The sequence below is a fragment of the Calonectris borealis genome, chromosome 1 (genome assembly GCF_964195595.1).
Source record: "Calonectris borealis chromosome 1, bCalBor7.hap1.2, whole genome shotgun sequence".
Taxonomy (NCBI): Eukaryota; Metazoa; Chordata; class Aves; order Procellariiformes; family Procellariidae; genus Calonectris; species Calonectris borealis.
The window spans coordinates 498,570-522,963 of NC_134312.1; the positions used below are offsets into that span (position 1 = coordinate 498,570).

At 68.8% G+C, this 24,394-nt stretch overlaps 1 protein-coding gene across 1 annotated transcript; it reads right to left on the minus strand.

Moving 5' to 3' along the window:
* Positions 1–9,614: 9,614 nt before the first annotated feature.
* MAPK8IP2 (mitogen-activated protein kinase 8 interacting protein 2) lies at positions 9,615–24,394 on the minus strand. Its single transcript, XM_075140601.1, has 13 exons — positions 24,330–24,394; positions 22,447–22,613; positions 18,807–18,940; positions 17,946–18,188; positions 15,966–16,068; positions 13,324–15,780; positions 12,741–12,816; positions 12,436–12,608; positions 12,235–12,344; positions 12,026–12,145; positions 11,870–11,940; positions 11,495–11,593; positions 9,615–10,906 (listed from the first exon to the last, which is right to left on the minus strand). Exons 1-13 carry the CDS (start codon positions 24,392–24,394, stop codon positions 10,834–10,836), a joined length of 3,891 nt encoding a protein of 1,296 aa, XP_074996702.1. The 3' UTR covers positions 9,615–10,833.

Here is a 24,394-nt window from a genome sequence, read left to right on the forward strand (position 1 = left end):
TATTCTGAGCACTGCACTGAAGGGCGCGGAGCCGAGGGGCTCCCGCCCGCTCCCACACCGCCCCGGCGTGCCACGCACACGCAGGACCCCTGCTCGGCCCCGCCAGCCCCGCGACGCCTTCGGGACAAGGAATGTTGCATGAAATACATCCTCGTTTCTGTTCCTCTTAGAGAGTCTGGCCTGTATATCGCTTGATGTGCTCTTCCCCAGGGGCGTCGCTGGTGGCCGGAGGGGCCGAGGCACCACGTGCTGCCGAGCCCGGGCTCCCCGTGGTCGAAGGGCAACACCTGGTCGGGGTGGGGAGCGGGGCAGGGCCAGCGGTGCAGTGAGGAGCCGAGCCCCGGCTAGGGAGAGGGCTTCTGCTGTAGGCCAGGTGCTGGCCACGTTGCCCAGGTGTGACAGGCAGGGAGACGCCGGTTGGAGCGCGGCAGGGAGGTGAGCGGGCCGGGCGCGTGCCGCCGGGCCGCATCTCGGGCAGGTCGGGGCGGCCGACGGCGTGGAGACCCTGAGCTGCTCCGAGCCGGCAGGCGTGGTGGGAGCGCGGCAGGGCAGGGGCTGCTGCAGGAGGCAGGCAGGGCCGGCGCTGGTGCCGGCACTCGGCCCGCGTTGGGAAGAGCAGGCAGGAGGCACCACGGCCACGGTGGTGGCCCCAGCCCTGTGCAGGCTGTCCCCACCGGGGTCGGAGGCGGCCGGCCGAGCCGGGTCGTCCTGCCGGTGCTCGGAGGGAAAGGGCTCCAGCACACAGAGGTCTCCGTGGAAGGGCAGTCCCAGCGCAGTGGCTGGGTGGACGCCTGCGGTGACGCCCAGACCTGCTCCCTCCTGCGCAGAGCCGCCCCAGGGAGCAGCCAGCCTTGCCGTGCAAGCCAGAAGAGGGATTCCCGCGAGAGAGACTAGCCCTGGACTCTGTGCTGCTGCCCTGCCTGTCGCCCTTGGTTGCCCTGGTGAGAGAGGGACTGAAACCGCATGGATAGAAGCATGTTTGGGGATGTCGGAGGGAGGCTGGTGGGGAATCCAGCAGAAAACGCTTTGCCAACGTTCAAGGGGGGGAGGGGAGGGAGGGAGATGTTTTATTTCCTCTTGGTTTGGGGTCTTGTTTCCAAGGGGGACACGTTGATGGATAATATATAATCTCCGTGCATTTATATAGAGAGCAGCTGATAATCTACAAGAGATGATATTGAACTACAGGATTCCCACTCCGTCCTAGTCATCCTTATTTTGCATCTTTTTAATCAGCTATATATTTGAAAAGAGAGAACAAATATCTATATATCTATATCTATAGCTATAGCCACCTGATTTTGTTATAATTTTACTAAATCTATATATCTCTAGACTTGTTGAGATGCTGGCGAGGCGGTGCCTGCACCCCTCCCCTGGGACGCCCATGGCTCATGGGAGTTTTTAGCGACTGACTGAATGAATGTTAAAGTCTTTTTAAAAAAAAACACAGAAAAACCCAACAGCTCCTTTCAGACACTCTGGATTTTAAAGATTTAGAAACACAAAAGTAAACTTGGCTTTTGGGACACACCGAGTCTTCCACCCCCGCTAGGCAGAGACGCACGGAGCTGGCGCTTCCACCACACCGCAGAACCCGGCGCCTCTGGCAGGCGCAGGCCCCGCGGCATCAGGTCCCCCTCCCGCCTCCGCTCCTGGGGAGCAACTGCCGCCATCGCGCCCAGCGCTCGCACCGCACCGCCACCGGCACAGCCCTGCGCGGGCACCGCCGGCCCGGCCGCGAGGGTCCAGTGGGGCTGCTCCTCCGGAGCGGCCGTCGGGAGCGGGAGGAGGCCGGCGTGCGGGTCCAGCGGCTGGGCTGGCTCCCACCGCGCCGCTGGGGTGGCCAGGGGCTGGCGGTGCCGCGACGGCGCGGCCGCAGGGACACTGGGTCAGGAGGGCTCAGCAGGAGCCGCTCCGTTGCCCAACGGCTTCGGGGGAGCCGGAGTGACCCAGGCCAGCCCCGGCGCTGGAGGAGGCGGCGTCCCTGTCCCCCAGCGTGGTGCCCGGTGCCCCACGCGCCCCCTCCTCGCCACACCGTCCCCCGGCCTCGCCCTGCCCCGGCTCGGTGGTGGCCAGGGCTCGGCCAGCTCGGGAGGGGGTGGCTTGGTGACCGGTGTTCCCAAAAAGCTGAGTCCCCCACGAAGGCATTAACTCTTCTGGTGCTAGAGGGAAGGACAAGGAGGTTCCTTCTGACCCTCACACATCTCCAAACCTTTACAACCTTCAGCCAGGGAAAAGGCCCAGGCCCGCGGCGGGGGTGGCACCCCCCTGCGCACCAGGCCCTCCCCGGGACGGATCCTGACCTGCGCCGGTGCACCAGGCCCCCCCCGGGACGGATCCTGACCTGCGCCGGCGCACCAGGCCCTCCCCGGGACGGATCCTGACGCTCTGGCGCCGTCTCCTTTTCCCTGAGCTCTTGCTGGGTGCGTGCCCAAGCGGCTCCATCCAAAGCTCTCCGGAAGCCGCCGGGCTCTGGGGGTTTGCAGCCTCTCCCCCTCCCCGGGTGCCATCCCACTGCTCCCAGCTGGGGCAGGCGCCCGGGGACGGTGCGAGGGGCTTCGAGCTGGACCTGCGAGCAAACAGCCTGCGCTCCGCGCCCCAGGGTACCCCGGGCCTCACGCCCCAGAACCTGGTGAGCCAAGAGCCGTCCGAATCGCGATAGCAGCCATTGCGTCTGCCTGACCCCACCGCCTGCTTTACCAGGTGTGCCATCGCACCCCATCAGGCGTCCCCCAGCCCCGTCTGTGCCAACGCTGCCACTGTCCTGTGTGACCTGGAGCGGGATGCCACAGGCCAGGTCCTGCCCCTTCCGCCTCCCTGCCCCGTGGTCGCAGCCTGGCCCATCACCCCTCTGCCGCCGCGCATCCCACCGCTCTCCATTTGCCCCGCTGGGCCCCCCCGCCACACGCCCGCCTGCGTACCTGGCACCTTCAGCCCTCCTGTGCACCCCCCTCCTTCACCCCTCGAATCCGCCCCGCCGGCCCCTGCACGCCGCGCCCGCGGCCAGCAGCATGTGCAACCGCACGCAGCCACCTCTCGCCCTGCGCCCCGGCACAGCACCCCTCCACCCCCCTCACCCTCCATTGCCCGGGCTCCAGCTCCTTCGCCCACGCTGGCTTTGCTTGGCACCCTCCAGCCGCAAGGGCTTGGTGGCACGCTCCTGCACAGGGGGGACAGTCCCGCACCAGAGACGTCCTGTGCCACCAGCACGGTTGCACCGCGCCTGCCAGCACAGCCACTGCCGCTGCTGCTCTCGCATCCCCTGGCCCCGCACTCGCTCCCTCCTCTGCCCTCCGGAGCCCCCCGGCTCTGGCCGTCCCCTCGCCTCGTCCCTCCGCCACCTGCCGCAGGCGTTGCAGTGCCCACACCCGCAGCGCTCAGACACCTGGCCGCGAACCGAGCTCGCCCCTGCGACCGGAGCTTGGCTCTCCCGGCTGATGCTACTTCTCCAGCTCCATGCCTGGCAAAGCAGCACCAGCACATCCCAGGATGCCAGCGAGCACCCAGCTCCTCTGCGTCCCTGTGGGGACGCCACGTGCCGGGCCTGCCACTGCGCAGCCCCCCAAGGAGGCTCCACTGCACACACGGGCCTGGCACATCCCTGGGTCAGTGTCGCGCAGCCTCTTTCCCAAACTGTAGAGCATCAGGATTTCCTAGGAATTCGTTTGTTTGTTCCTCGCACTGCTTTTACGAGGCTGCTCTGGAGCCTCCCACTGATGTGTAAGTGCTCGTTTGCAGCCCGCGGTGTGCCACGGGGGACCCGTGCCCGTTGTCTGGCTGGCTTTGGCCTCGGCTGCCGCATGCTTGCACATCCCCTGGGTCTCGCGGGGCCAGAGCGGGCACGGGTGGCCCCGCAGAGCAGCATCCGCTAGAGCACACTGGGTGTCCGCACACTGCAGCTTGGCCAAGCCTCTGCACCGCTGATGGCTTGTCCCCGGCTGTGCAGTGCCCCGCAGCCCCTCCGCACACCCCGGCCCTGCCCGCCCCTGCCCACCCCTGCCTGCCAGCCCTGCCCGCCTGGCCAGCTTGTCCCACTGCCGCCCCTTTCACCTTTTCCCCTGCTGTGCTTCATTCCCGTCACGCTGCTGGCTCCTTCCCCGCCTCACCTGCAGGTAACGGAGACCCCGGCAGACCTCGGAGACCCTGGTGGTCCTCGGAGACCCCGGCGGCCCTCGGAGACCCTGGTGGTCCTCGTGCCCCCGCCCACAGCCGGCAGAGCTGCCCTATCTCCCCTCGGGGCGGTGGGCAGCTCTGCCGAGCGCTGCCCCCGAGTTGCCGCTGCGGCCCCTCGGCGCGACCCTCCCTCCAGCCCCGCGCAAGCCCCTCGGGGCAGCCAGCGGGTGCTGCTGGTGGAAGTGTGACCGTGTGTTAGCCTGAGTGCAGGCTGCTCAGCGGGTTCACACTGGGTGAACCCGGGGTCTCTGCCCCTTCTGCAGCTGTTTCTGGGGCAACTGCGAGAGACCCGCCTGCACCCGCCTCTTGCCGCAAGAGGCCAGAAGTCTGCAGAGCGCAACTTTTCTGCAGAAAGTTCGGTCTGGGACCAGGAAAGCTGGACGCCTTCTTGCCATTTCTGAGGAGCCCTCCTCCTCCCCCCTCAATTCCCCCCACTGCCCCCGATCCTCTTGCGAGGGCTGGAAATGGTGGATGCACCACTCTGCCCTGGCGGAGCCGGCGGCCGCGCCGCCCTGCCGTGCATCCCAGCTTCCACCACGAAGCAGCTGCAGCCGTACCTGTGTTGGCAAACACTGCGTGATCCCTCCTGCGGGACGGGACGGCGGCCGCGGCCGTCGCTCCCAGGGACACCACGGCTCGTCCCAGTCAGGCGTAACACGAAAGAAGGCGACTTCCAACCACGCTGCCGCGCCATTGCCCCCATCCCAGGCGCTGCCCGGGTCTGCCGCAAACCTGCTCCCCTGCCCCAGCAGCAACAGCTTCATCCCCCTCATCCCCCTCCCCCCAGAGCTGCGCCCTCCCTGTCCCCCTGCACCCGCCAGGGACGCACGCGTGTGGCAGAGCCGGATGAGCGTGAGCTCGGGGCTTTGGAGACGGCACCGTCCCGGGGCAGCACCAGGGCCACCGGGCGAACGTGCTTCGCTTCGGGGCGGCGCCTGGGGCACCGCGGGTGGTTTTGTGCCGGGAGTGGTCACGGGCTGGTGCCGAGGCCCCTTCAACTGACCTGCTTGTTCCTCCCCAGCCGCAGACATCCCGCTCCCACCCTCTGCCCATCTGCGCCCCCCAAGCCCACTCAGCTGGGGTGGCAGCGAGGGCGCTGGGTGGCCACATCCCACACACCCCACTGGCTGCACAGCCTGTGCTTCGTGGTCCCGCTGGCTCCTGGGGTGGCCACGTCCCCCACACCCCCAGCACCCGCAGCACCCGAACAGGGTCAGGTCACTCACCCCTGTAGCACGGTGCCCGGTGGTGCCTTCACCGGGGCAGCCGGGTTGCCCGAGGGCCGAGGTCTTGTCCCGTGGCCATCCCCAGCCCCCGCAGCAGAACTGTAACCCCCTGCTAACGCAGCTGCTGCTACTTTACTTTTATTTTCTCAGCTGAAGCAAAGAGGATTTTCCCCAGGTGTAGATAGCGCTTTCCTGATCTATTCTGGCTGCATTGGCATCTCCGCTCCAAACATCTCCAGACCCAGTGAGACATTTCATTTTGAAAAGCCATCCAGGAGAAGGCAGAGCGGTAGCGGGCAAGGAACCAACCCCACGAGCCTGCGGTGCGGCCGGCAGCGAGCGCCGCACCCCTCGGCCGCGACGTCCCGGTGGTCCCGGGACCGGCCGCGCGCGGCGGTTACTGTGATTCTCATGGCTTCTCAATGACTTGGGTTATCTTCTGTAAAAAGGGATACACTTTTTTTTGCTTTGAAGGGGTTTTTTTTTAAAAGTTGTTGGTATTTTTCCTTTGTCCAGACTAACATCATCAATCCCTGTTCTCCATCAGCTCCTGTCTGTAATTCTGACTGTAAAAGAAGAGAAAACAAAACCCAAAGCACTTTGTTCCTGGTGGTGAAGGGCTTCACCAGCCAAAACCATTTCCAAACAGCAACAAAGTGCGGCGCGGTTTTCTTTCTGTCCGCCCCGTGGGCAGCCCTCACTGCTGCATGCGTCACCCGCGGAGACACCCCGGCACGCCCCCGGGCGCGCGCTCACACCCACTGCATGTGCATATACCGGCTCCCGCCCTCGCACACACGCGTGCGACCACACGCGCACGCACGCGGCTCGAATATCCACACTCTTGTTTCTTACCCAGACGGACTCACCTGTGGGTTTTTGTTCTGTTTTTAATTTTACAGGGTCAGTTTGACTTCACCCTTATTTTGTATGGATTTTCGGAGGAGATTTCTCCTTCTCCAGAGTCATGGAGGTGTGGCCATTCGCCTCCCGCCCTTGACGTTGTGATACACATACCCCACAGAGATCTATGTTTCTTATATTATATTATTATTATTATTAATTATTATTATTATTATTATGTAATAAATTTATAAGAAAGCTCTGCTTTGTTCTGTGGTGTCTCTCAGCTCCAGCAGCCCCCAGACTGGGGCTGCCGTCGGGGGCCCCTCCGCCCCTCTCCATGGGGGATGCACCGGCACCCCTGGCACCCCGGCCATGGCAGGCGTGGGCAGCCTGCCTTCCTGCCCGCTGGGGCTCCTACGCTCCCCCGGCCCCGAGCCAGCGGCAGGGACGACGGGGCGGGCGTGGGGCTGGGCAGGGGCGATGTCCCACTGCACTCGGGGGGCCGGGGGCCGGGGCCGCTCGCTGCTCCCCAGGGCTGCTGGTCTGTGCAGGGTGGTGCGGGACGGACCTGCACCCGTCACCCCAGTGCGCCAGGGCTCCCTGGCTGGCAGGGGGGCAGCTTCCCAGGCCTCTCCTGGGGCCGCCATGCTGGGCTTGGCTTTGCAGGAGGGGGCGGCCCTGGAGCTGGCGCAGCGCCGCAGGCACCCTCCTACTCCCAGCCCTACAGTGACCTGCGCGACCAATGTCCCCTCCCGTGCTGGCCTGTCCCTTGCACTGCCCCAGGCCTGACATCTGGGGCTCACCCCACGGGACCAGGGCCAAGGGGGAGCCCCGGAGGGACAGACGTGCTCAGGGCAGGGTCCGGCCACAGTGCAGGAAACCCCCGGCCACAGTGCAGGAAACCCCCGGCCACAGGACTGGCAAGCGGCGCCATGAAGCCAGCCGCAGTGGTCTGCAGGGGAGAGTGCCAGCAGCTACAGCCCCGCGGGCTCCCGCCCATCCCACCCTGCTCACGGGGCCCCACCACCCCTGGGGACTGCGACCATCCCACCCTGACACCTCTGCCCATGTCCCGCCCCGGTGCCAAGCCCTCCGCCGTGCCCTGCCCCGGGGTGCCTGGCCGAGCCGTGGCCAGGCGGAGCCCACCGGGGCTCCGGCAGAGCCACTGGCACTGAGTGGTGCCTCTCCCCAGGCCGGGGCACGGTGCCACCGTCCGCAGCTGGAGTGGGGCCCCGGGGGGCTGGCAGGCCAGCAGTGGGGGCAGAGGCATGGGGCAGTTACAGCAGCTCCAGTGTCCCGGCCATGCGGCACCAGGGTTCCCGGGTGCTGGGTGCCAAGACCTGAGCGGGGCGAACACGCACGAGGCCTCCTGCGGTGTCTGCAGCTGCCGAACCTGGACATCATGGTTCCCTTGCGGGAAAAACAGCAGCCGAGGGAGAAAGAGAGGGGGCAAAGAGCTGGGGAGGCGCGCGGTGTCCCGGGGTACCCCCAGCCGAGCACCCCTGCCCTGGGCAGCCTCTCCAGCACAGGAGGCATTATGGTCACCCCAATGACCCCCCAGTTTTCCCCAGGACCATCACCCCCCCCACTGGGACATGCCCGAGCTGCTCAACGGTGGTCTGGGTTTGGTGGCGTTATTGACACTGATTGGAATATGCTTAATTAAATGCAAATCTACGTAACGATTGGCTGACACACCTGGTGCATGTCTGCTCCCTGGCGAGATCCATCGGGCCGATGAAGTGACCGTTATTCACCCGTCACCTGCCGGCTCCCGCTGGCGGCAGCAGCCGAGGGGCTGTGGGCTGGGGGGGGGCAGGAGGGAGCTGCCACCCCAGCTGGGGGCAGCGGGCGAGGGGGCGGAGAAGACGGGGTGATCCAGGCACTGGGGACAGTTGTGGCCACCGCGGTTGGGGCTGCACCATGAGGGCAAGAGCCCGGCCACCCGGGCTACAGCAGCCTCCAGGCAAGCGCCGGGGCTGGGCCTCCAGCGCAGGCCCCGGTGGCAGCACGGGGGGGGACATGCTGCTGAGCCCCGGGCCATGGCACAGCCCTTCCCGGTGCAATGGGGCTGGGGACAGCTGCGCTCGCCTCCTGCGGCGGTGGCTCTGCCCCCGACCCCAGGGCCCAAGACGGTGCCGGGAGCTCGTTGGCACCTCGGCCTCGTGCCCAGGCGCCCTCTCCAATGCACGTCCCACTCCTTGGGGATGCGTTCGGGGAGCCCAGCGTGGCTCCCGCCCCCCCTCTTGCTGCCATTTCTACACCCCGCAGCCCTGAGCTGAGCACAGCCTGGGCTGGGGTTGCCCTCCCCGCACCCCCACCCAAGAGAGCCCTCCTCCCACGCAGCCCGTGGAGCTGGGCACCAAGGACGGGGCTTCGGGGCTGGGGGGTGTCGGTGCCTCACCGCAGCCCCCAGCAGCCATTCCCGCTGCTGCCTCTGCAGCTGGCACAGGGAGGTGGCGGGGCTGCCATCACATCCCACCCACCACAGCGGCCCCGCGGCCCCCACAGCCTTGCTGCCAGCCCAGCCACACCATGCCTGCACTCCAAGGTCCTGGTACCCACAGCCATCCCTCCTGAGCCTGGTGGCCTCAGTGCCACTCTGCCCCTGAGCCCAGCTGTCCCCATGCCTAATGCTCCTGTTTCTGTGCCACGTCAGCACTGCCCATTTCGGTGACATTGATGTCTTCTCCTCTCGCAGCCGCTGGCATGGGCCAGGACCCAGCCCGCGTCCGTGGGGCTTTGCTGCCACGGGGCACCACACACTGACACACAAGGGCTGGGTCCTCCTGCTCTGGGGTAATGGCTCGCTGCCCCCAGACTGCTGTGCCCCCCCGAGCTGGGAAGCTGCACCCCAAACCTCAGGGCACTGCAGCAACACTCACGCAGAAATGGGCTGCAAGAGATGACTGGGAGCGGGGGTGGCAGGAGGGGCCGTGCCACATCGGCTGTGCACCTCGCAGCACCCCACACACCCTGCGCTTCCTGCATACACAACTGCACCCTGCTCCTCCTGCACATGCACACCCACACACCCTGCATGCCCTGCGCCTCTTGCACAGCCCCCCATGCACCCCGCATGCTCTGCTGCTCCTGCACACACACCCCCCATGCACCACCCCCCCTCCATGCACCCTGCACACCCAGCCGTGCCCCACACACCCCCTGCTCCTCCTGCACATGCACCCCCACACCCCCTGCTCCAGCCTGCGCCCCTGGCTGCAGCCTGCATGCACACTCGTGTACCCCACTCCCCTGACTGCAAGGTGCCTTCCCTGCACACACCAGTGCACCCCACTCTCCTGGGCGCAGTGGCCCCCGCTGCCCTGCCCCCACGGCACCGGCAGAGCGTCCCCGGCCTCGCAGTCACACCAAGCATATATTTTATTGAAAGACCAAGTGGATGACAAGGCAGTGAGGGGAGAACCTTTAACCAGGGTTTGTACAAGTGTCAGTTGCTCAGGACTCCTCTTGTTGTTCGAGTTACGAGATAAATATTGGTACATAGAGCAGAGTGGAGTTATAGTCACTAAACTAGCACTGGTCGGATATACGGGGCCGACAAGCAAAATAAATCACCAGGCACAGCAGTGAGGAGCGGGGGCGGCCGCCTGCCCGGTGCCACGCTCGGGCTGGACCCCGGCAGCTGCCCCAGCCGCACGTTCTCCTCTCGCAGGGCAAATACATTCAGGCCAGGGGGGGCTCCCGCAGGGCCGACAGCATTGCCCCCCACCCTGTGGGGAGCCCCCCGGCCCAAGCGCCAGTCCTGCACCCCACGGCCGGCACAGCTCCGCGGGCCAGGAGGGGATGGCAGAGCAGTGGTGAGACAGGGGCCGGGGACACCGATGGAGGCGAGGGGGCCGGGGGCAGGAGGGGCCGTGCCGCACTCCCCGGGGGGCTGCAGCAGTGGGGCCGTGGAAGGGCCAGGGCCAAGGCAGCTGCACTGGGGTGCAAGGCTGTTCCTGGGGGCCTGCAGTTGTGGGGGGAGTCCCCCCCGGGGGGGCTGGGAGGGTGGTGCTGCTGCTGTGCAGGGGGACAGCATGGACTCGGCAGCTTCAAGGCTGGAGATGCTCACCCCAGCACCCCAGCCTCCTCGTGCCCCCACCAGCCCCCCACAGCCTCCCTCCAGCCCCATTCACCACCTTGTGCCCCCTTGCTGCCTCCGCAAGCATTTGCCCCCCACACTCCCCCGACCCCATTCACCCCCCGGCGTCTCCATCCCCTGGGGCAGCGGCCGGCTGGGGGCACGGCTGGTCCCCGCTCCTGTGGCCCCCGGGCTGGCTTTGCTCATGCAGGGGGGCAGCTTCTCCCCCATGCCCGAGGCTCAACTGTGTCACCCCTGTGGCTGGGGTACCCAGGGCACAGGGTGGTGCTGGGTGCACCCCGGATACCCACCGGTGGTCCGCGGCTGCGGCCTGGCCTCCAGCCCCCCGAGAAGCGGTGAGGATGTGCGGGAAGTCCGTGGGGCATGGGCTGGAGCATGTGCGGGGGGGCCAAGCCGGCTGGTTGTGGGGTCAGACAGAGTCTCTGGCCGTCTGTGGGGCTGGAGGGGGGTGCGGAAGCAGGAGACACAGTGACTGCCCCCTTACTCCAGGTAAATGTCCTCTGTGGGGCAGGCGTACTCCAGGTGCTCCTGGTAATATTCCTGAAACGCTCGTCTGCAAGGAAGGGCACAAGGGGGCGGCTCAGAGCTGGGCTGGGGCCCAGACCCCAGCATCGGAACCCCCTGCACCCCCAGCCCTGGCACTGTCAGCCCCCTGCACCCAGACCCCGAGGCATCACAACGGCCTGCACCCCCAGCCCTGGCACTGTCAGCCCCCTGCACCCAGACCCCGAGGCATCACCACCCCCTGCACCCCCAAGCCCTGGCACAGCCAGCGCCCCAGCAGCCAGCCCCCAGACCCCCTGCACTCCCAGCCCCGGCACTGCCATCCCCCTTGCACCCAGACCCCAGCATCACAACCCCCCGCACCCCTAGCCCCTGCACACCAGCCCCCTGCACCCCCAGCCCTGGCACTGTCAGCCCCCTGCACCCAGACCCCGAGGCACCACAACCCCCTGCACCCCCAGCCCTGGCACAGCCAGCGCCCCAGCAGCCAGCCCCCAGACCCCCTGACCCCCAGCCCTGGCATGGCCAGCCCTCCTGCACCCAGACCCTGGCACCGCAACCCCCGGCACCCCCAGCCTCGCCATGCCCCCGTGCTCCAGCACAGCTGCCCCTGTCCCCATCCCTGTCCCCATCTTACCCGACACACTCGGCGACATGCCGCATGGATTCCTGGGAGACGAAGACGTGGCAGGCGAAGCGGCTCAGCACCGGGTGTTTGGTGATGAACCCGAAGTAGCTGCAGGGGGAGGGCAGGGTGAGGGGGGGGACACCCCACTCCTGCCCCATGGGGCAGCCCAGCGGCCGCAGGGGGCTCTGCCGAGGGGACCCCTACTGGGACTGGGGCAGCCGCGCCGGGACGGGGACCGAGCAGGGGAACCTGGTGCGGCACCAGAGGAATGCAGGTGCCCAGGGGATAGACGGGGGTCCCTTGGGGCTGGGGGAGCTGCGGGGCCAGGAGCACCCGGGGAGGCAGTCCCTTGCAACCTGGGACGCGGGAAGAGGGGGGTCTCACCAGCTGTTCCGGGGGTGGCACCCGCAGAAGGAGATGTTCTTCATCTGGAAGAAGTGGCTGCAGCGCTCAAACTGAAAGAGAACAGCCAGCCGAGGAGTGGGCGCCCGGCTCGCGGCAGGGCAGGCGCCCGGCCCCCCACCCGCTCACGCCCCTCACCTCCTCGTCTCGGCTGTACTCGGTGACAGTCAGGATAAGCTTGATGCCCTGCAGCGTGATCTCCAGGTCGCAGCTGGCCGGCGGGCGCAGGTGCACCGTCAGCTTCCTGGTGGTGGCAATCTGGGGGTGCGGGGTGGGGGCATGAGGGGGGGCTCATGGCGGCACGTGGAGGAGGGGGCCACGCCGCAGCCCCCCTGCCTCAGGCTCACCTTCTGCATGGCGGCGCAGAGGATGCCGTTGCCCTGGTGGTACGGCACCTCCACCGAGCCCAGGAACTGCACGTTGAACCGCTCCACCCAGCACGGGTTCCTCTTCAGGCCTGTGTGGGGAGAGGGGACAAGGAGACGGCGCCCCGAGCCCCCCATGCCCCATGGCTCCCGCTGCCCCCCATGGTCCCTGCAGGCTCCTACCGATGGCATCTCTGGCTTGGCCGACGACCTCGTGAGCATAGAAGGCGGGAAAGATGCCCCTCTCCCCCGTCCGCATGTTGTAGCCCCGGTACCAGTAGTCATCCTCCTCCAGCTCCACCAGGATGGGGTCATCCACATCCAGCTCCAGCTCGTCCTCGTGGCGGGGGATGAACCTGGGAGGGTCGGCCAGAAGGAGGACGTGGGCAGGGAGGGGCAAGCTGCGGGAGAGGGGGTCCTGCGAGACCCCCCGAGGCATCTGCGGCCATGGCCATGGCTGGCACGGCACAGCCGGGCTCGCTGCTCACCTGAAGACAGCCCGGTGGGTTTGCTCCCGCTCCTCCCCGTTCACCATGCAGGAGAACAGCCCGAAGGACTCTGTGCCTGCGGAGGAGGAGGCTGCAGTGGGGCCAGGGGGCAGCTCCCACCCCACCACATGGAGGGTACCCCCTGCCTCTGCCCACCCTGGGGGGCTGCGGGACCCTCGGGGTGAGGGGAGCAGATGACCATCACCCATGGGCTCAGGCCCCTCCTCGGGGCGTCCCACGTGAGCCCCTGGCCCTGCGTCCCCCACCCAGCAGCCCGGGGCCAAGGACCCCACAGGGCGCCGGGGTGAAGGTGTGTTGGGGGTCGGCCCTGTGAGAGAGAGCCCATGGCCTTCGGGTCCGGTCCCACACGCCCTGCAGCCACCTTGCCCCTGTCCCACCTCCCATGCTGTGCTGCACAGGCCGTGCCACACAGGGATGATGCCACGGCCGGGATGGCGCCATGGCCGGGATGGCTGAGGCAGGATGGCGGAGGGCAGCCAGCATGCCGACAGCACGCAGAGCAGCCTGGGGCGGCATGGCACGGCACGGCACAGCACGGCACGGCACGGCGCGGGTCACTTACTAGAGGAGCGGGAAGTGCTGTTGACAAAGACGTTGAGGAACTTCTTGGAGAACTGCAGGTCGGCCTCGGGGGACAAGTCCTCAGAGGAGCTGTGGGTGTCGGGGGCTGCCAGCCCATCCCCGAAGGCCGCCTCGTCCTCCAGGTCACAGCGGTCGCAGGCGCGGAGCAGGTCGCTGTCGTCACTCAGCACCGATGTGCAGCGCCGCAGGCTCACCAGCTCCAGCTGCGTGTGCTCGTCCACCACCAGCGTGTACTTCACCGAGTCGTAGGCCAGGGACTCGTCCAGCGCCTGCGGCTCCAGCGCCCCGGGGGCAGGTGGCAGCTCCCCCCCGAAGTTTCCCCGCAGCGGGTCCTCGGCGAAGGGGGAGCCCTTCAGGTAGGGCGCCTCGTCCTCGTCCGTGGAGTAGGCCATGGTGAAGCCGCGGTTGGTCTTGGCGGTGGAGACGTCCAGGGTGGGCGGGCCGGCGTCGAGGCCCTGCCCCTGGGGCAATAACCGGACGTCGTCAATCATGTCGTCGGCCTCCAGGACACCCGAGTCCAGGTCCCTGTCGATGGCCCAGCCCTCCGGGCCAGCGGCCAGCGGCACCGTGGCGGTGCAGGGCTCCCCGGCGGCGGCCTCGGTACCAGGGGAGGTACGTGGAGGGGAGCGGGGTGGCCCAGGGTGGCAGCCGAAGGTGGCCAGGACCTCGGAAGCGCCCAGCCTGTCGAGGGCAACGGGGCGCCCCGGGAAGACGGGCGCGATGGTGTCGTTGGTGGGGTTGCTCAGGAAGAGGAAGGGGCCCGGCTCGTCGGCGGGCGGCTCTGGCGCCGGCTCCGTCCCAGCGTCCAGGGCCTGCTCGTCCTCTGCGCGCTGGAGGGAGCTGCGCAGCGTCTCCATGTCCACCAGCTCGATGGAGCGCTGGCAGCGGGGCAGGGCGGCCGGCTCCCCCGCACCCATCGGGGAGTCCCGTGAGCCGGGCTCCCCATCCAGGGCCTCGCTCAGGATCTCGGGCTCCAAGTCGGAGGCTGGGGAGATGGTGTCGCAGAGCGAGTGGGTCTGCTGGAAGCACTCGTCCGGGCACTTGATGGGGTAGGAGCCCTCTGAGATCATCTTGTTGACGAGGTTGCTGAGCAGCCAGGGTGAGTCTGAGTCCTCGCTCAGGTCGGGCTCCGACTCCGAGTCGGAGTCGTACTCGCTGTTGTCCTCCTCGTCTGCCTCGGGCATCAGCTTGGGCCCCACGGGCAGGTAGAAGGAGCGCCGGATGCTCTCCAGGCTGTGGTCTGGGTCGATCTTCAGGTCCAGGGGGCTGGAGGCGGAGATGTCCGTCTGGCCCGCGGGCATGGAGGAGTCCGCCGGGTTCAGGCTATCGTAGTAGCCCTCCATCTTCAGCTCCGCCAGGCTCTCCCGCCTCACCATGCCACGCTCCGGGAGCTCCCTCTCCAGGGTCTCCTCCTCCTCCTCCTCTTTGCCCTTGTCCAGCAACAGGGAGTCCTTGATGCCCATCAGGCCGGGCGCCTCCAGCTCTGTCTCCAGCTCAGCCTCCGAGGTGGGCGAACTGGCCTCCTCGATGGAGTTGGTGAGGTGGGAGGACCTGCCGCTGCTGCTGTCGCTGCTCAGGTCCAGCTCCGTCTCCGAGATGGAGGAGATCATGTTGCTGACCAGGCGCCCGCCGGCAAAAGCTGCCTCAATCTCCCCCTCCACGTCCGAGTCGGAGCCGGGCGAGCTGAGGTCTTCGCCATGCCGGCTGCCGGGCAGGAAGGGCTTGGTGGTCCTGCTGGTGAGGTCGGCCTCGATGCCAGGGTCCGAGGAGGGCGAGGTGGTCTCCGAGGAGCCCGAGGGGTGCCCGCGCACACTGGCCGCCCGGCCGGGCTGGGGGCCCTCCCCGTCAGAGCTGAGCAGCTCTGCTGGCCCTGCGGGGCACACGTAGGTGCCCGGCAGCCGGGTGCCCTGCCCATCGTGCCGCTCAGCGACAGCCCCGGCCACCAGCTCCTCCTGGGGCTGTGGGGAGTCAGGCTGCTCGTGGCGGGCCACAGAGGACCCCGGGCTCCCGGCCCCCAGGCCGCCCCCTTCACCGGCCACCAGCCTCTCCCAGCCGCTGGCTGCTTCCTGCTTTGGCGGGGTGCGGCGGCCGGTGGCCACGGCGGCCTGGGGTGGCAAGCCCGCGCTGGGGCTGGCACGGGGGCCGGGAGGAGCCGCAGGCCCTGTTGGAGAGAGAGATGGTTCAGGGGGTGGCTGGTGGAGGTGCGACGGGGAGTGCGGTGCTCGGAGCGCAGAGGAGATGATATTCATGTTATAATCTTCCCCGGCTCTCGGGGGCGATGGGTTACCATGTGCCAGGGACTCGTGGCTGTTGCCTTGCGAGTCAAAGGGGGAGGACTGCCGCGAGGCGGGGGCCTGCCCGGCCCCCCCGGAGTTCGGCCCCTTCGGGCTCTCCAGGCAGGATCCATCTTGGATGCAGGCGTGGGGAGACGAGTGTCCTGCAAGGGAAGGCAGAGCCCCGCATCAGCCCTCCGCCCCCTGCACAGGGGTGAAAATCCCGCCGGGCTTTAACCCAAGGTGGACGGCTGCGGGACCCCCAGGCAGGAGCCCGCCCCAGCGCCAGCCCCTGCCCCTGCCCATGGCCCCGCTCTGGACCAGAACCCCATCCCCAACCCATGCTCACCGATGTGTGAGGAAGAGGAGGAGGAGGAGGAGTGGAGAAGGGTGTCCTGCCAGGTGGTGCGGTGAGCAGGCGGTGGGAAGCTGCCGTTGTTGTTCAGGGAGTCCTGGGGGAAGAGCAGAGCCAGGGTGGGTGGGTGGGCGAGGCCCGGGGAGGGGACGTGGGGCGGCCGAGCCCAGGGATGGGGCCTAAGGGGCGTTTGGGGACCCAGCAAGAGCAGGGAGCCAGGGCACCCGGCAGGGGCTGTGCAGGGACGCAGGGACACCAAACGCAGCCGGGCCGGCCCGGAGACACCCCTCGGCATGGCTCGGTGCTCCCCGCCAGCTTGGCAGCGCCCGGGCCACGTGCCCAGGGGCTTATCCAGATTAGGGCCGCCACGTCCCCAGCTCCCCTGCCCGGCCAGACGCAGGCCCAGGCAGCGCTTGCCGCAGAGCAGGACTGAGGGACGGCACGCTGCCTGTCCCGCACCGCCCCAGGGACAACACTCCGCAGGGGATGCGCCGCACTGGGGCTGTCCCCACGGGACCCCCAGCACGAGGCCCTGCTGCGCCCTGTCCCCCCGAGAGCGGAGCCCGACCCCAGCCAGCGGGACCCCGCTGCCTCCCCAGAAGAGCCGCTGGCCCCGCAGCATGGGCAGGAGCTGGCAGGGCTGCAGCTGCCCCACCCGGTGCAGCGGCAGCTGCGGATTAGTCCCGGCGGGAAGTGCAGGCAGTGATAATCCCACCAAGAGGGAGATTAGCAAGCGGGGCCGGTGCCACGTGCCGTGGAGCACGCACGAGCACAGCGGCGGGGAGGGTGGCGGGGGCCCGGTGCGGCAGGGAGGGTCAGGCATCGCACGGGCTGTGCCACAGCCCTGGGGATGGGTGCTGGGGGGAGGACAGGGACCGGTGCTGGAGGGGACGGCACCCTAGGACCAGGGTCTTGCCTCCTCCCGGGGCTGGTGCCAAGGGGCCGGAGCAGGGATTACTGGGATTTGCAACCTCGGCACAACGATGGGGCCGGATCTAGACACCACCGAGGGCTCCACTCATACCCCGAGGGACGATGGATCAGGGTGGCTGGTGTGATCCGGCTTTGCCGGTGCATCCCGCCGGGATGCAGCGGGTTGGGACTGGCGGGCGCTGGCAGAGAGTCCTGGGGCTTTGTCACCCTCCTGCGCCAGCCCAGCCAGGACCCCCAGCCCCCCAACAACCCCCCCAGCGGCGTGCGGTGCCCTCCCGGGAGGGGGGCTGAGAATCCCGAAATCCCCCCGGCACCATGGCAACGCAGACAGATGCAGGCGGCACCGCAGGCAGCTTCCCACACACTGCGGCGGCGCGGCAGCTCAGGGCCGGCACCGCACACGCGTGCGCGCGGGGACATGGAGACACAGGGGCACCCCCGCAGCGCCACGCCTGCAGGGACCCCCCCGCCCCACCCACCCTGGGGGACCCCCTGAGCCCAGCTCCAGAGATGGAAAAGGAGGGACGTGGCGTGCACGAGCACCCATGCACACGCAGCTGTGCACACGCGCGTGACGCACGGGGTCTGCACGCGACACCGGCTGTGCCCGCAGTCAGCAACTGCCTGCAGCACCTCGCAGGCTTCTGCCACGCAGAGACGTCCCGGACCCCCTGCTCACCCCAGCGCCCCGCACATGGGGATGGGGCCCCCTGGATGCCCCAGACCCGGGCCTGGCAGGAGCGTGCAGGGGCCCTGCTGGGCATCACACAGACCCGTCCCCAACGTCCCCAGCTCGGCCCCACCACTGCGGAGCTGGAGCCGGCCCCATCTTTGCCCTTCTCTGCCCTCCTGGTGCTCCCGGTGCCCACCACCCCCAGGGCAGGCACAGCCCTCAGCCCACCCCCGGGGCAGAGCCCTGTGGAAGCCTCTTCCCACACCGCACCCCATAGAGCCCCCGCTCTTCCTCCTCCACCAGCCCTGGGATGCGGGGGGCAGAGACCCCAGTGGGGAGAGTCCCCTCTTGGCCACCCCCACCCTCACCTGGGTGCCCGGGGCCGTCAGGTTGAGGGTGGTGGGCCGGTGCTTCTGCGTCTCCTCCAGGACAGGTGAGGGGATGGGTGAGGCTGAAGGGGATGGTGGAGCTTCCAGCTCGTTGCCCTCCTCCTCCTCCTCTTCCTCCTCCTCTTCCTCCTCATTGTCGTCGATCATCTCAAACTCCTGGAAGTCATCCTGGAAGGTGCAGACGGGGTGCGGCTGCTCGCCGCGCTCCAGCACCAGGCAGTCCTGGGGAGGCAGCACCGGGTTAGCAGCCACGGTGCTCGCGCTCACCCAGCCACGACCCCACTCCCCAGCACAGCACGGCCAGCACCAGGCTGGCAGCGCCTCCGCTCCTGCCCCAGGGATGGGGGTCTCCGACCAAAGGGAAGTGCTTTGTGCCAGGGACCAGGGATCCCCCCGCCTCTGGCGGCTCCCTGCCTGTCGCTCCCTGCCTATCCTGGCCCCAACACCCAGCGCTTCATCCCACCCACATGCCTGCCTGGTCCCTGCCCATTTCCCCAGCACCATCGCCTCCAGTGCCAGAGCTGGGGACGAGCTGTGTAAGCGGGAGCCACCGGAGCCACCGGCGGGTGCCCGGCCAATGCGGCCGGCTGCTGAGCCACCTATGCTCCCTGCAGCCACCTCATGGGGCTCGGCCAGAGGTGGTGGGAAGCACCGGGGTACCCAGCCATGCCAGGGGGGTCCCTGGGCTCTGTGCTGCATCCCCTCTGCACCCTGGCACAGGGGACCCTGCACCGTCCACTCCAGGAGGGGCTTTGCCAGGCCGATGGCCCCCCGGTCCCCGGCACAGCCCCAAGCAGCCACCGCATCCCCCGGGGGACTTGGCATGCTCAGCTCCTGCACCTTCTCATAGTGGTCCGAGTCATAGTTCAGCCCGATGCCGCAGTCATCCGTGATCTCCGACAGGTCCTCATCATCGAACTCCTCCAGGCTGATGTCCTGGGGGGGCCTGGAGAGAGGGGCCGGGGACGTCAGGGCTGGGGGACGTCAGGGCTGGGGCGACATGCCAACAAACCTCAGGGAAATGCCTCCCACTCCCCCCACGGCACCATGAGGGCCCAGAGAGCCAAGCGGCACTGCAGCCACGTGCTGGCATCGTCCTGCCATCACCCCAGGGTGCCAGCATGGGAGCACCAACCAGGCAACACTGCAGGCCCACGCTGGCGTAACACCATCACTCCAGGGCGCTGGTACGGGAGCACCGGCTGAGCTGACATGGCATGCTCCCGGGGTTCAGCCCCGCACTGGGAGCCAGGCGAGGCCAGAGGCGACGGGGGGGGCGATGGCTCTCAGCACCGCGCTCCCTCCCACCCAGCTCATCACAAACTGCCCGGATTCACCACCAGCCTCGTGCCAGGGCGGTGAGAGCCCAGCGCAGTGGGAGCCCAGCGCAGCTCAAGGCCACGCAGCCACGGGTTGCCCCCGGCTGGGCAGAGATGCCGAGGCCACCACCATAGTGGGCAGCACGTCCCCCAAATTCCCAGGCCAGAAAAATCCCTTGAGCCAAACCCAAGGCACGCGCCGGAGCCAGGGCAGGGAGGGGACGGCTGCTGCCACTGCTGGCTTCGGGGTGACCTGTGCCGCAGGGCTGCTTTCCAGGCCTTGGGGGTTTACTTTAGGTTTAACCTGAAGCAGAGCTGTGTGCCGTCCCCCAGCGCTGCCCGGCCGCAGGCCCTGCCCGGCGGCAGGCAGAGATGGGGGGCGGCAGGGACGATCGACGCCCTGACACCCTGGCCTTGCCTGCGCTGCCTTCCTGCCTGCCCCGCAGGCAGGGCCGGGGCTGCCCCTGCCCAAGGTAAGGGCAGTCAGAGAAACCAAGCCGAGCCGTTCCCGTCAGGAACGGGGGGTGTCATGGAAACCAGCGGTTTCTGCAGGGAAAGGAAAAAAAAAAGGAAAAAGATGACAACTCTTGGCAGAATTTGGTGTCAGAAAACAGAAATGAAACGTTTCCGGCAGCTCTGTAGGGTGGGAGGTGCGGCAGCACCTGGGCGCTGGCGGGGACCCTCTGCCCATCCCTACCCCGCCAGGGTCTGGGGACACCCAGGACCCCCCATAGCCCAGCTCCGAGGGAGCACGGCAGCTCCTGGGTGGGGGCCAGGGCAGGTGGGGCTCCTCGGGCAAGGACTGGGACCTCCCTAGGACCTCGCTGGGGTCTTGTTGGGGGCTCATGGGGGGCCTCGGTCCCGGGAGCTGGCTGGCAGTGGGAGCAGACCCCCACACAGTGGGGGGGGTCACACCCCCCACAGCCACGGCTACCTCCTGAGCCGCCTCCCTGGCTTTGCCCCCTCGTTTTGCCCTGAACTCCCCTTTTCCAGCCCCTCGCCCCAGCACGGAGGCTGGGCGCTTACTCCCATTTCACAGGGAGAAAGATTTCCCAAATCCCGTAACTCCCAGAAGTAGGCCATTGAGACAGCATCAAACATGCACAGATTTGTGGCGACAGCATCAGAGCCGGCAGTGGGACCACGGCCTCGGCCTGCCGCGGGGCACGACCCCGGCCAGGGGTGGGGGAGCCCCGGGGGCAGCAGGGAGCGGAGCCCTGAGGATGGTGGGGAGCAGAGCCCCAGGGGTGGCGGGGACCAGAGCCCGTCTCCCCAGCCCCAGGGGACATCGGTGGCTGCTCTCCCACAGGCAGCAGGGTGGGAGGCAGAACCCTCCTGCTGCCAAACCAGCTGCTGGGACCCACTGCGCTCCCCGGGGGCGAGCAGGGGCCTCAGGGGTCCCTTGGCCACCCGGGGGGAGGCAGGGACAGCATGGCCATGAGCCCTTCTAGGACGGAGACCTGCAAACCGCTGGCCGGACTCTGCTCCCACACCCCTGGACCCTCCTCACCCGGGGGACCAACTCCTCCACCAGCCTCGTCCTGGCTGAGGGGACATGCAGCCGGGCCAGCATGGCACAGCGTGGCACAGCACGGCTGCCCCACATGAGCAGGGCTGGGGCCCCTGCCCCACACAGGGCTCCTGCCCACCTGTGGCCGGGCTCCGGCTGCCCAGGGAGGCCATCCCCCCTCGGCGGGGAGCGACCGCCATGACAAACCATGAAATTTCTAGGTCACAGCGCTCTCGAGCTGGGGCAGGCACAGTGGGATGGGGCCACCAGTGAGAGCCGGCCCAACCCCGCAGCCTCCCCGAGGGGACCCTTGGGGACCCTGGCCATGGCCCTGCTGCAGCCGGAGAAGAGGCAGCACCATCGCTGGAGGTGCAGGGATACAGCAATGGGCACCTCGGACACACCGGTGATGAGCAGCAGGCGGGAAGGATGGCATCCGTCCCTGCAATGGCTGCACAGGACACCGCGGCCGGCTGGGGTGGAGGTGTGGGTGGGTGGGGAGCACCCGAGTGAGTGTCTGGAGCTGAAGCGGAGCCGAGGCAGCAGTTCGGGGAGGGGAGAGCTCGCCCCAGCCCCGCACATGGAGAGGCGGGTCGGGAAGGGCAGGAGGCAGCAGGATGCCCCACCACGGGGTGTGCAGGGACCCGGCACCCCACCACGCGCCCCGGGCTGGCCTCGCCACCTCCGCTTTGGCATGTCCTGAGCTGGGCCGGGCTGGAGGAGGGGAGCGGGGTGGCTGGGGCAGCACTGGGTGAGGGCTGGGAGCTGGACCCCAAGGGGGACCCACCACCACCCAGCCCTGGGGCGCAGGGAGCGGGGCCGTGCAGGGACGGGTGCACACTGGGGCGCACACGGGCACGCACGCCGGTGTTCGCATGGGAGCTGCTGGGGGCCGGGCTTCCCGAGGAGGGAGTGACAACCGAGCAGGCCACAGGAAGATTGAATTTCCTCATTATTTTCAGACCAGCTCCCTGGACAGTTCGCCCTGGCAGTGGTTCTCCTGCAATGGCTTCTCCCACAGGGACGGGCCCAGGACCAGGACGGCAGATGTGCCCCTACCCCCTCTGCACCCGCCGGCCCCTGGCTGCTCCCAGGGCAGGGTAGAGGCCGCAGGGAGGTCGGTGCTGACCCTCAGGGGCCTGGCCCCGGCCGGCGTCCCCCACCCCAAACCTGTGACCAGCACCCGGGGCTCCCATGGCCCAGCCTGCGGCCACCCCCACCAGGGCTGGTGCCCCAGACCAGGAGGCAAGAGCCGTCCCGCAGGAGCCCTGCCGAGGCCCTGCCGCGTGTGCACCACGGCCTTTCCACACCGATCCCTCCCCACCGTGTCGCCTTTACCAGCTTCTCCCTCTCGTCAGGGGATCCCACCGAGGGGCTGGGTGCCACCTCCCCAGGGGCCTCCTCGGAAAGGGCACAATCCGGATTCGGCCCTTGCAGGGCCCGGCTGAACCGGCACAGGCCGAACCCACCGCCCGGCGCTGCCGGGCCAGGGCACGCTGGGGCTGCGCCCCTGGTGCTGGCGATAGCCGGGGCCTCGCTCTCCCTCACCAGGCCCTGCCAGTGCTCAGCAAGACCTGGGTGCACTCGCCACCACGGCATCACCGGTGATTTGAGCCGGTTCTCCGGGCTGGTGCAGGGGTACAGCACCCACTCCCCAGGCTGCTGCCGCCTCCTCCTCCTCCCGGCAGCGAGTGGCATGGGCTGGGAGTCACGGTCACAGCTCCAGCCCCTTGGCACCCGCACAGGGGCTTTGTGCTGCCCACGGCGCTGCCCAGGGCCACTGTCGGGGACCTCAGAGACTGAGTGCTCCCATGGGAGCTGGAGGGGCAATGGACGGTCCGTGGCTGGAGGGGGGCAGACGTGGCCAGCGCAGGGGCCAGGCTGCCGCCGTCCCTCCCTTGCAGGGCGCAAGGGCAGAGGGAGGCGTGGAGGAGCGGCGAGTTCAGTCCCAGGGGGATTGAACTCTGTGGGGGGAGAGGAGCGGGTCTGGGTCGGGCTGGGGGGGCCCCGGCCTCGCCTGCCCCTCATGGCCCCGGCTGGGACATGTCCCTGGCCCAGGCCTCAGCTGCAGGGACCCGCCAGGGCCAGCTCTGACCCCGCACAGCAGGGTGCGGGCAGGGCTCGGGGAACGGGAAGCACTGCGAGGAGGACACAGCCAAGACCCCCAGAGAATTGCCCAGGGCCCAGATCCCAGGTGAGAGGCAGGCAGGAGCCAAGCAGCCACAGCAGAGGCCGTGTCCTCCCCTCCCTGCACCACCGCAAGTGGGGACATCCCGGCGTCCCGCTGTGCAGCATGGCTGGTGAAGGGGGTGCCCGGGGAGCAGCCGTAAGACCTGCCCAGCGTGGGCCAGAACCAACCAAGGGCACATCCCGCACCCCCAGGGCTCCCCAAATGCCGCCTGCTGCCGTGTCCCACCCTGCCCTGTCCCACTGCCAGGGTCCCACAGCCCCGCACTGAGCCACCCATCCCGCACCGAGCCACCCATCCCGCACCCAGCTCCCGTCCAGCCCTGCATCCCACCACTCGCCTGGGGACCCCAAGCCGGAGGGGTCCTGCCAAGGTCAGGCGAGGTGTGGGGAAGGGGGTGAGGGCCAGCCGTGTCCCCCTCCCCGCAGGCCTGGCCGGTGGCCGGGCCCCACGCGCCGCGGCCCTGCGTCGCCGGCTCCCGTGGGTCCTGCGGTAAGGTGACCCGCCACGGGCACCGCCAGGCCCTGGCGCTGCTCCCGGGGGGCAGGCGGACGCAGGGGGCACGGCTTTCGCCCCTCACCGGCTTTCGTCCGCGTTTGACCTCGGGAGCGCCGAGCCTCGGCGGGGGCAGCTCGGCAGGAGCCAGGGCGCCTGCGGAGCCCCCGCCGAGCCCCGGACCCCCAGCGATGGGGTTTGCCACCCCGGGCCAAGCGTCCCCTTCTCCCGCGCCCGCAGGCGCTGGGCCCAGCGGGGCTCAGCAGGGCCCGTTCCGGGCGCCAGCACCGAGCATCCCCCGCCGCGTCCGGGGCCGCTGCGGCGCGGCGGGAGAGACAAAGAGGCGGCGGCGGCGGCTCCCCCCGCCACGGCGGGATGCGGCAGCACCGGGCACGGCCGAGCCGGGGGGGTACCTGAGCCGGGGGGGGGGCCTGCCCCTCCGCGAACCGGGGGGCTCGGCGGGTGGGGGGGACAGAGGGGACCGCCCGAGCCCCAGCACCCCCCGCCCGGCTGGGGCTGCTCCGGGCGCGGATGCGGCCGGCGGCTGCTGCGTTGTTAATCCCCGGGACGGGGCCGCAGCGGGAAGGGCTGCCCGGGCGGGCAGCCTGCGCGGCCCCGAGCGGCGGCGGCCCCGGCCCCGCACCCCAAGGTGAACGGGCGGGGGGCCCGGGCCCGCCACGCCGCCGCCTCCCCCGCCGGGCCCCGTCCCAGCTCCCCGCGCCCTGGTACCCGCCACCGCTGCCAAGGGCGGTGCAGCGGGAAGGGCAGCCCCGCACCGCAGTGCCCCGGCCCCGCCGGGCCGCCCCAGCCCGCGGGCATCCCGCACCGCCCCGCACCCGCGCCGGGCTCACCTGCAGCCGGGCGGGGAAAGCGAGTGGAAGGTGGAGAGCGAGAACATCTCGGCGCGATCCGCCAT

Excerpts from the sequence above, each read along its gene's own strand:
- MAPK8IP2 (XM_075140601.1), bottom strand. The coding sequence starts at position 24,394 with ATGGCGGATCGCGCCGAGATGTTCTCGCTCTCCACCTTCCACTCGCTT. Across the intron at positions 15,781-15,965 it reads CTCCTCTTCCTCACACATCG|GACACTCGTCTCCCCACGCC; the intron begins GTGAGCATGGGT and ends CTTCCCTTGCAG. Across the intron at positions 10,907-11,494 it reads CATGTCGCCGAGTGTGTCGG|ACGAGCGTTTCAGGAATATT; the intron begins GTAAGATGGGGA and ends CCTTCCTTGCAG.